Source organism: Sciurus vulgaris (assembly GCF_902686455.1).
Source record: "Sciurus vulgaris genome assembly, chromosome: 17".
Taxonomy (NCBI): Eukaryota; Metazoa; Chordata; class Mammalia; order Rodentia; family Sciuridae; genus Sciurus; species Sciurus vulgaris.
The window spans coordinates 62,603,744-62,614,368 of record NC_136478.1 but is presented as its reverse complement, the minus strand read 5'-3'; the positions used below and the strand labels follow the sequence as shown (position 1 = coordinate 62,614,368).

Here is a 10,625-nt window from a genome sequence, read left to right as displayed (position 1 = left end):
CCTGTACCTCCCAGCCCCTTTCCCATCTGCCTCCACTCCCTTGCTGATCTCACTGCTGACTTAAGCACATTTGCAGGGGACCTTTTCCAGATTCCTGTCTGGACAAGGTTCATACCCTCTGGGGACCTCAGGCTCATCCCAGCAGCATCGGTAGGCTTGGAGGGGGGTCAGCTGGTTCCCAGCCCCACCTCACCACCAACAGCACGTGGCTCCCAGGTTCCCCTCTGGCGGGTGACCACAGCTCTCGCTCACCCGCTGCCTTCCTGGAGAGCTTCCTCTGCCCCGCCCCACCACATGTTCAGAGGACCCTGGACTGGCTCCTGTCCTGGCACATGCAGGATGCTGCCGCTGCTGCTGCTGCCCCTGCTCTGGACAGGTGAGTGGGCTGAGGAGGGGCCGGCCAGGGTGGGGGTTGGGCTGAGCTGAGCCTCCGTGTCCCCCAGGGTCCCTGCAGAGAGATCCAGGGTTCAAGATCCAGCTGCAGGAGTCAGTGACAGTGCAGGCTGGCCTGTGTGTCCTGGTGTTCTGCTCCTTCTCCTACCCCTGGACTGGGCGGAATCCCCCCAGGCACCTCTACATCTCCTGGTTCCGGGACGGAGAGGAGTCATACTATTATGATCCTGTGGCCACAAGCCACCCATCCAGAGATGTCAAAACAGAAACCAGGGGCCGATTCCACCTCCTCGGGGACATCAGAGCCAACAACTGCTCTCTGAGCATCAGGGACGCCAGGTTGGAGGACACAGGACACTACATCCTGAGAGCAGATATAGAACCAAACACAAGACATTTTTACAGAGATAAGAAGCTGGCTCTGCAGGTGACAGGTGGGTAGGGGCCCCAGCATGGGAGCTGGGCAGTGGAGACCCCTGTATTAGAACAGAGACGGGACATTAGGGCCACCCCTGCTCTGGCCTTGGGACTGGGGTGGTCAGAGGGGAATGGGACCTGAGGCCAGCTCAGGCCCTGAGGCACCAGTCCCTCGCAGGGTCCCCCTGGGCGTCCCTGTGTCTGGGGCCCAGGCGTCTCCCTCTCCCCTCCACAGTCCTGACAGAGAAGCCCGTCATCCACTTCTTGGAGCCTCTGGTGTCCGGTCACCCAACAAGCCTGAGATGCCACCTGCCAGGGTCCTGTGAAGGAGGAAGACCTCTCCTGTTCTCCTGGACGGGGGCCGTCACTAACTCCATGGACCCCAGGGCCCTCCAGTCCTCAGTGCTCAGCCTCACCCCTCGGCCCCAGGACCACAACACCAGCCTCACCTGTCGGGTGGAACTCCAAGGAGCCCAGGTGACCACGGAGAGAAGCGTCCAGCTCAATGTGTCCTGTGAGTGCAGGAGGGCCAGCCGGGTCCCCAGGGCCTTGTGAGTGGTGTGTGTGTGTGTGTGTGTGTGTGCAGGAGAGTGTGAGAAAGACAAGGACAACGCAAGACACCTCGTTTGTGGGGCTGAGCACTTGCAGTCCAGGTGGGAGTGGTCGGAAGGACAGCAGCCCACCTTCCCAGTGCCCGTGGCCCCTTGGGCACCTTTGTGGCCCACGCCCTTCCCGCTGCTCACTCTGAAGCAGGACGGTGTCTTTCCACCCAGACGCCCCTCAGAACCTCAGCATCCGAGCCTTCTTCAGAAACGGCACAGGTAGGAAAGAGCCGCCCCCTCCCTGCTGGGCTGGGAGCTCTCTGCAAGCCCCCGGCTCACAGCCCAGGGACGGGACCCTCCCTCCTCAGCACCTGGCTAGGCCATCCTCACACCCTCAGCAAGGTCACCCATGGACAGACCCAGCAATGCTTTTGGCCATCCTTTCTCTTCTTCTCCATTTTATTCCCGATTGTGATAAAATGAATGTCAAAATCATCCTCTGGCCATTTCTGTGGGTGGGGTTGGGCAGCCCAGCAGCTGGTTCACAGGGTCACTCAATGGATCCCCAGAGCCCTCACACTGCAGAACTGAAACTGCACCTGCAAACAGACTGTCCACTTCCCTCCTCCCGCTGCCGCCTGCTGCCCGGGTTCTCGCCCTGGCCGGCAGTCCTGCCTGCCCTCCTGGTGCGCAGCCTCCCGATCCTCTGTTCTTAGGGCCTTCAGTGGCCCCTCCCCAGAGTGCAGCGCGGGGCCTGCGTTTCCCTTTCCACTGCCTGGGGTCCTCATGGCTCCTGCAGCTCTGTCCTGTGCCCCCCAGCTCTCCCCCAGCCCTTTCCCGGGCCACGAGCTGCACCCTTGGCCACTCTAGCCGATGCCTCTGGACACTGGGCACTTCTCAAAGCACTTCCCTCCTCTCCTTCCCTTTGGCTCCAGACCCAGCCGGTCCTGTCCTCAAACCTAGAATACAGTCTCAGCCCTTCCCCAGCCTCCCTGCCTCCTGTCCAATCGGTCCCGCCCAGGTCCCGCTTGGTCCCTGCAGGATCTTCTGGGCCCAGTGTTGCTCCTATGCTTTGCCTGTTCACAGCTCCTCTGCTTTCCAGGTCCCTCAGGACAAAGCCTGCAGCCTGCAACCTGGCACATAAGGCTCTAAAGTCCTGACCTGCCTCTGTCCCAGCCTTGGTGCCACTTTGGGGCACCTGGCTCTCACTGCTTGGTTGCTGGACCACTGAGCTGCTCCCTCTGTTACAATGAGAACCATGCTCCTCCGTCCAGGCTTGGCCCACCTGTCCTTCTGACGGCCTTGCCAGACCCCCAGGGACACCTCTTCACTGTGATTGATCTCTTCCCAGTCCTTGCCACAGGGCTTGTCTTTCTGCTGCACTCAGTGGGAAGGAGGAGGGACAAACAGACCCATCAGCTTCCCCGCCTGCCATGTCCCCCACCCAGCCCTGAAGGTCCCAAGCAGTGCCACATGGCAGACTGTCCTGGAGGGCGAGTCCTTGCAGCTGGTCTGCATGGCTGACGGCAACCCGCCTGCCTCGCTGAGCTGGTCCCAGAGGACCGGAGCCCTGAGTCCCTCCCAGGTCTCGGGGTCTGGGGTCCTGGAGCTGTCCCGCATGCAAGCTGAGGACTGAGAGGAGTTTATCTGCCAGGTTCAACACCCGCTGGGCTTGCAGTATCTTTCTTTGAGCCTCTCTGTGCAGAGTGATGTAGCAGGGCAGGTGCAGGGGCAGCAGCCAGGTCAGGTGTTTGGGTGGGGGAGGGCTGAGGCCTGGGGATAGAACTCTGCCCCTCCCCTTTCCCAGGAAACTCCTCCTCCTGCCTGTGTGTCCCTGAGAAGCAGGAGGGCTCCTGGCCTCTGGTCCTCACCCTGGTCAGGGGTGCCCTCATGGGGGCTGGCTTCCTCCTTAGCTACTGCCTCACCTGGATCTACTACACCAGGTGAGCTGGCCTGCCCCTCTGCAGGGAGCCCAGGGATGGGTCCCAGAGTCCCAGGAGGGCTGAGCTTGAATTAACGTGGGCGGCTCTGATCTGAGACCCCTGTTGACTCTGCAGGTGTGCAGGAGCCTAGGGCAGCAGGGCCAAGAGGCCTGGCTGAGCCCCTGCCCAAGACAGAAGTGAGGTATGGACACCCAGCCATGATGGACATCCCTGCCAGCTTCTCCCTGGAGACCCTGGGCTCACACCCTACTGACCACCCCTTTGCTTCCTGCCTGCCCATCTGCCTGCCCCACCAATCCCTGCTTGTCTCACCCCACTCCCTGGCTGCAGCGCCCCACCCCTCCCTTCCTCCCTGTCTCATCCCTCTCCATCCCGAGCCCTTCAGAGGGAATGAGCTTGGCTTCCTGCCCCCATTACCAAGAAGTTGCTGTCTCAACACTTGAGACAACTTCCCTGTCGGCACAGATGCAGACACGCATGGAGTCGTGAACCCTGCATTTCTTTTCCAGTCGGAGATCCTACCTTGTTATAATTATTATACAATAGTGTAGCATTTAATTGTGAGTAAACATTTTTATTAAACAATGCAACATAAAAGTTGATTTCACTATTTAAAGTCTCTGCAGAAGTTTCTAGAACACAGTTATGTCTGAATGTTCCATAACATTTTGTTGGACATATTTTAACTAAGTTTCGCTGTGTATTTTCTTCATTTTCAGGGGGGGTGGTGCTGGGGATGGAACCAGGGGCTCGTCATGCTAAGCAGTGCTTACCACTGAGCTGACCCCACCCCTGTGTATTCATTTTTGGATGCGTAACTTCAGTTGTGTAAGACGGGAAGGTCTGAAGAGCACCCGGCTAGGCGGATGTGGGTGCAGCCTTCACGCAGCTGCATAGGTCCAGCCTCCCTCCCTCCTGTGATTCTCTGGGCCCTTCCACCCACACACGTCCACAGGGGCCACCAATCTCTCAATCTCTCTTCTGACCGTTTACTTCTGTATTGCCATTCCGTGTTTCCTATCACTGGACTCAAACCTCACCTGTGCTTTGTGCTTGGCCTCCCCCACCCAGATCTAGGATTGGACGCCGAGGCTCTGCCACAGTCCCACAGCCCTAGACACGTTTCATATTTGTATTTGGAGACAGGGTCTTGCTAAGTTCCCAGTGAATCCTCTTTTTTTTTTTTGGATAAAGTTAGTTTATTTTAGATATGCACTGCATTTTTTTTTTTTTTTTTTGACATTTATACTCTTTTATTCCCAATGAATCCTTGAACTCATGATCGTCCTGCCCCGGCGGCCTTCCCGAGTCTCTGGAATTACAGGCGTGGCCACCCAGTCGGCTCATGTTGACTTTTCTGTCTCAATATGGTTTTTCCTGCTTTATGATATTACATATATCAATAGTTCATCTTTGGTTTTCATATTGCTTTTGTATTTAATAGAGTATTCCAGGGGTGAATATATCCCTGGTAATTTACTCATTCTAAAGTGTAATGACATTATTCAGTCATGAAATAAAAAGAGCCAGGAGTGGGAAGAGGGGACTACTGGGGAGGCTGAGGCAGGAGGATCTCAAGTTCAAAGCCAGCCTCAGCAACAGCGAGGTGCTAAGCAACTCGGTGAGACCCTGTCTCTAAATAAAATACAAAATAGGGCTGGGACTTTGGCTCAGTGGATGAAGGCTCTTGGGTTCAGATGGAGGGATGGAGGGAGGGAGAGAGGAAGGAAAGAAAAGAAAAGAAAAGAAAAGAAAAGAAAAGAAAAGAAAAGAAAAGAAAAGAAAAGAAAAGAAAAGAAAAGAAAAGAAAAGGAAATGAAAGGAAAGGAAAAAAGAGAAGGAAGGTCCTGCCTGTGCTAATAACATGGGCGGTCCTGGAAGGCACTGTGCTCATAAGCCAGGCAGAGGGAGAATCCTGTGTGGTCTCTGTTGTGAAGTCAAACTCAGGGAAGCCGAGGGCAGGAAACTGCCTGGATGGGGTTCTGGGAGCAGGGTCAGAGCAACTGCCCTGGAGTCCTCTGTGGTCATGTCCCTCAGTGTGGGCGTGTCCCTCAGCGTGGTCCTGCCCCTCACTCTGGGAGGGTCTCTCACCCTGGGTATGTCCCTCAACCTGGGCCTGTCCCTCACCGTGGGCATGGCAGTGCGGCTGGTCTTGTCCTGCACCGTCCCTGTTCTTCAGAATGCCACCTGCCTTCCCACTTGTATTTAAATAAGTTCGGTGCTTTTGAAGTGGATTTTCAACGTCACTGATGTCACGTGTGGAGCCCTAGAATCAGCCGTATTCCTCCGAGGCTTTTCTTTTAGCAGCAATTTGATTCAGGACAAATTGCCTGGGGTGGGCAGAGCCACACTGGCTGGGCCTTTGGACCTCCGCGCGCGGCAGCCCAGGGGAAGCGCTGCTGCCACACACTCGCGGGCCCTGGCGATTACCCGCGCAAGCTGCACTTTCTCCTCTGGCTTCACCTTGTGCCCTGAGTTGCTCTTGCTCCACCCCTGAGCCTTCAGGTGATTTCACGCAGGATTTCTGTTGGAATTTTAACCGCCCTGCTTTGCACCGCAGCTCTGGCCAGTGTCAGGAAGTTTCCTGTTCACTCTGTGTTGGTCCCTCCTCCCCCAGCACACTTTTTTTTTTTTTTTTCCAGTGTACTGGTGATTAAACCCAGGGGCCCTTAACCACTGAGCTACATCCCTAACTCTTTTAATTTTTTTTTAGAGACAGGGTCTCACTAAGTTGCTTAGGGCCTGGCTAAGTTGCTGAGCTGGCTTTGAAATTGTGATCCTCCTGCCTCAGCCTCCTGAGCTGCTGGGATTCCAGGCATATGTGTCCCTCCAAAATTTATAGGTTGAAATCTTAACCTGGGCCTTTTAGGGAGTGGCTAAGTCTTGATGGATCTGCCCTCACTAATGGAATTAGCGACCATATAAGAGATGGGAAGGCAAGTGTCTGCCCCTCTTACACGTGAGGACACAGTGAGAAGATGTTATCTGCCACAGCAGACACTTGAACCACACTTCCTGGCCTCAGAAATGTGAAAACCGGATTTCTGGTGTTTCAAAATACCCAGGGGTATTTTGTTACAGGAGCCCAGTTGAATTAAGACGTTGATCTTTTCTTTTTCTATTGTTTGTACAACTTTTGTTGGAGAAGGTAGGCTGGACCACCACAGCACATGGTGGAAGGTGAGTCCAAGTAAGAGAGAATCTGTGCCTGTGCCCGGCGGTCCCTGCCCTGAGGGAATAGCTCATCTTCCCGTTGCCCAGGGAAGCTGGCTTTTCATAGCATTCCAAGAGACTTCAAAATATTGACATGTTGGAAATTCATTTATAGTTAGTAAGTTTGAAATTATGGTGTGTGTGTTTGTAAAATGTTACAAACAGCAACCACTATGGAAATGCAAGTCAAAAATGCAATGAGCCTGTAACCCCAGAGACTCAGGAGACTGAGGCAGGAGGATTGCAAGTTCGAGACCAGCCTCAGCAACTCAGCAAGACCCTGTCTCAAAGTTAAAAATAAAAATGGCTGGAGATGTGGTTCAGTGATAAAGTGCCCCTGGGTTCAATCTCTAGTACCAAAAGGAAAAGCAAAAAACAAGAAACAAAACCTAGGAGCTGGCTCAGTGGTAGAGCACTGGCCTAGCATGTGTGAGGCACTGCGTTCAATTCTCAGCATATAAAAAAAAAAAATCAAATAGAAGTAAACTAAAAATATGTCTAAAAATTTAAAAAGAAAACAAGAAACAAAAACTATAGTGACACTTCGCCCCCATTAAAATGGCTACTGGAAAACCAAATCAGAAAAAAAACAAACGTTCCTGAGGATACGGAGAAATTGGAATTCTTGTGCATTACTGGTGGGAATGCAAAGTGGCACAGCCAGGGAGGAAAATGATACAGCAGCTCTCTGCACCTCACACTATGATTTTCACTTCTGGTCGATGCCCCCCTCCAAATTGAAAGCAGAGGCTCTACGAGGTGTTTGTACACCAATGTTCACAGCAGCATTGTCTATAATAGCCAAATCAAGGAAGCTACCCAAGTGTCCACTAATGCATCAAAGGATAAGCAAAAGGTACACACACATAACACAGACTATCACTAAGCCTTAAAAGCTCCAGTGCAGGCTTCAACGTGGAGGACTCTGAAGACGCCATGAGAAAGAACCAGTGTCTTTTTCTACCCATAAGGGGGTGTGCAGCCAGACTCACAGAGACGGCAGGAAGAAGAGAGGCTGCCAGAGGCCCAGGAGAGAGGAACTGGGAGCTGGTGGTTAACAGGTTTCAGTTTGAAGATGAAAAAGTTCTAGTTGCCCAGGAAGGTGGATGTATTGAATGCCACCGAATCATGCACATAAAAACGGTTAAAAAGGTAAATTTTATGTCATGTATATTTTCCCCAAGAAAAACATTTTTTAGATACTGTTTAAGTCAAAAAAAAAATTAAAATAGAAGCTAGATAACCTGCCCGATGGAAACCGGCTTGAAGGAGGGATGTCATACCATGCTGTCGGTCCCTCAGCTTAGCCTCCCTGGGCTGGAACCTTCATAGCTGCCTCCGGCTGCAGAGTCCTCCCCTATTCTCAAAAGTGCCCAGGTACCTGAGGTACCTCCTCGTGGGCTGCCAAGGGTCTAGGACTTTCCACTGCACTGCCTCTCTCCTCCACAGGGGGAGCCCTGCTGTTGGAGAGTTACTTAGCTAGCGTCCTTTTGGTTTCCTCTTCAGCTCATCCTCCAAAAGCCTTCACATCCAAAATTGCCATTGGTAATTGCATGCCATTTGAATTTTGCCTCAATAAAAAAAAATTATCAGTAGGTTGCTTTGAAAAAATACATATGTATGGACTCCTCTCTGAGATTAAACTCTATAACCATTCTTGAATGTGAAAACAGCTGCTGCAATGGTCTCAGTGCAGTGATTTGGGTTCCTTTAATTTTTGACAGGCACTGTGGCCTGAAGCAGGTTAGTCTGGCTTCCTCCCTGCCTGGGGCCCAGCTTTCCTGCTGGAGGATGTGGGGAAATTTCCTTCTCTGCCTCTCCACTTGTACCTTGTGGCTTCTGGTTGCAATTTCCTCTCCCTTCACCCACCCCATTTTTTCCTTACTGCTAAATACACAGAACAGGGTATGGGGCCAGGGGAATAAGGGCCTTCTTCTTCTTTTTTTTTTTTTTTCCAACTGAATTAGTCTTTTTTTATTCTCTTGGTAATCTCTTCCAGGATGAACTACTTTCGTTGCAGGTGATGCCATGTGTAAGGTTTCACATTCAAATGCTGAAACTGCTATGAGCAGGTCTTTCCCTTTATTACAAGTCAGAATTAAAACTTTTATTCTTGTTTTTTATGTTCCAGTTGCAGAAGTAGTTTTCACTGCAGGAGTCATCTGAAGACAGTCGACTTTCTAATGGTGACCTACAATCAGGTGCTAGCTTCTCCAGGAACAGTACAGGTTTGATTTAGTTTCAACATGTATTAAACTAAGAGAACTTCTCTCAAGTGAGTTTAAATGCACTTTATTTTTAGACGACCTACATGACGGTTTCCTTAAAAAACAATGCCTCCACCCCAAATACATCACGGTCAAAATAAATGTGCTTAAGATGATATCAGCTCCATTTGTCTTAAGTCCTGGTGTTGTGTAGATGACAAGCAGCAGCCAGTTATGATGACAGGTGATAAATCCAAAGTAACTGCCAAATTTGTTAACATTTTTCCATTTCTAAACCATCCTTAAATAAAATCATCTATGGGGTCACACCATTCTCATGGGGGTCCAGGAGAGCCACCTTGCCATCTGGATTCATGTTTTCATCAATAAAGAATTGGTAGTTTTTGAAATCAGCAAGGATGTGCTTGATTTGTTCTGCAGCCCCTGTCATAAAGGTTTTACTCTCTCTGGTCTCTGTTCTTCAAGTTTGCCTTTGATTGATTTCACGTCATCTTTGATGTACCTCTTGTATGCTTCTCTTGTGAAGCTGGTTTCCGGCAAGTGATGGGTCATGACAATGTCAACACCAGTGATCACCGTGCTTTCGGTACCTCCGCCCTCGGGTCCTTCAGCGGAGGAATCTCCCCCCATGAGCCAGTCATCAATGTTACCCTCTGTTCTACTGACCACCTTGCCCTCCACCTCCAGGCAGAGCCCATCCGCCATCTCCGGGATCTGTAAACGTTGGAGAACATCTCATCGTGGCTGGTGAGGTCCCGGTAGATAATCATGATGGCGACTGGAGGGAGACGGCAGCACCAGCTTAGCAGGAGCCCGGAGCTCGGAGCGAGCACGGATCCCAAACGGGGATCAGCATAGAGCTGTATACAAAGGGTATGAGGTATGACATACCCTGTTCACCTAAGGAGTCACTATAAGAGTGACAGGAGCATCAGCTCTCCAAGATGGGTAACAGAGGAGGAGATGGGTCAGGTAGTGGATGGAGTTAGGATGAGATCCCTGTTAATCGTGGTCCTGGAGCTAAATGGAGAGGAACTACCTAGTACTTAGGCTCAGAAGGATGCTTCCCCCTCCTCTGGAGGACCTGAGACCCACTGCTACTTCACTCCTGGTCTTAGGGGTCACCTGGTCTCAAGGTTTCCACCAGGTGCCTCCTTTGGAAACTGGAGTCGTGTTGCAAGTGTCTTACTGACCTGGAGTCGGTTGGCAAGTTAACTCATTTTATTATTCATCACACAAGGTATCACACGTCACTTCAAACCTATTCGAAGCCTAAGCTATTTCTCCTAGTGCTGACCCCAGAGCACGCTTACCTCGACCTGTCTTAGTCAAGGAGCTATGGTTGGGTTCCTCCTCGGCCATGGCAGGGATCTCAGGGGAGCAGAGCATCAGTTATCTGTCTGATAATGTCCAGTCCTACTTGGGTTCTGCTCCTCCAAAAGGCTTGGGGCTTAGTGCAGCTTCTAAGTTCTGCTTGTGGATATCCACCCCATGGTTACAACCATCTGGTGTCCTAGGTGTGTCATGATAAGCTGGTCTTAGCTTCAGCTTGCCCACTCGACCAAACGGGTGGTGTCCAGCATAGGAGTAGATAGATAAGCATGCTCTGGTCAAGCACCAGGCTGGCCTATGCTTACTATTTCTAAGATACTCACTACAAGTGGCCATGGAGAGAACCATCCTCCTTAGCATGGCCAGTGAAAGGTCAAGGAAGGCAAGATCTGAGGTTCTGGGCCAGGATCAGCTGCAGTGTGGGGTTCAGCAGATCCCTGTAGACCTCCTGGTCCAGGCCAGTCTGGAGCTCAGAGCCTCTGGGCTCCTAAAGGTCAGGGACTGTGGGGACATCACCTGGGTCCTGGAAGCACAGACAGAATTGGATGGGGCTGCAG

General features: G+C 51.8%; 1 protein-coding gene and 1 pseudogene across 2 annotated transcripts in view; one reads left to right on the top strand and one right to left on the bottom strand.

Moving 5' to 3' along the window:
* The first annotated feature begins 257 nt into the window (after positions 1–257).
* The window catches only part of LOC306648531 (sialic acid-binding Ig-like lectin 5), a 29,583-nt gene continuing 19,215 nt past the window's right edge, over positions 258–10,625 (top strand). Inside the window, exons 1-6 of the mRNA XM_079118717.1 lie at positions 258–376; positions 444–827; positions 1,046–1,324; positions 1,584–1,631; positions 2,801–2,986; positions 3,410–3,476. Of these exons, the coding sequence (XP_078974843.1) occupies positions 295–376; positions 444–827; positions 1,046–1,324; positions 1,584–1,631; positions 2,801–2,986; positions 3,410–3,476 (1,046 nt within the window). The 5' untranslated portion in view covers positions 258–294. The remainder of the gene's footprint in view (positions 377–443; positions 828–1,045; positions 1,325–1,583; positions 1,632–2,800; positions 2,987–3,409; positions 3,477–10,625) is intronic.
* Positions 8,859–9,506, bottom strand: LOC306648798 (translationally-controlled tumor protein-like; annotated as a pseudogene). Its single transcript has one exon. The product of its transcript is annotated as a translationally-controlled tumor protein-like (transcript).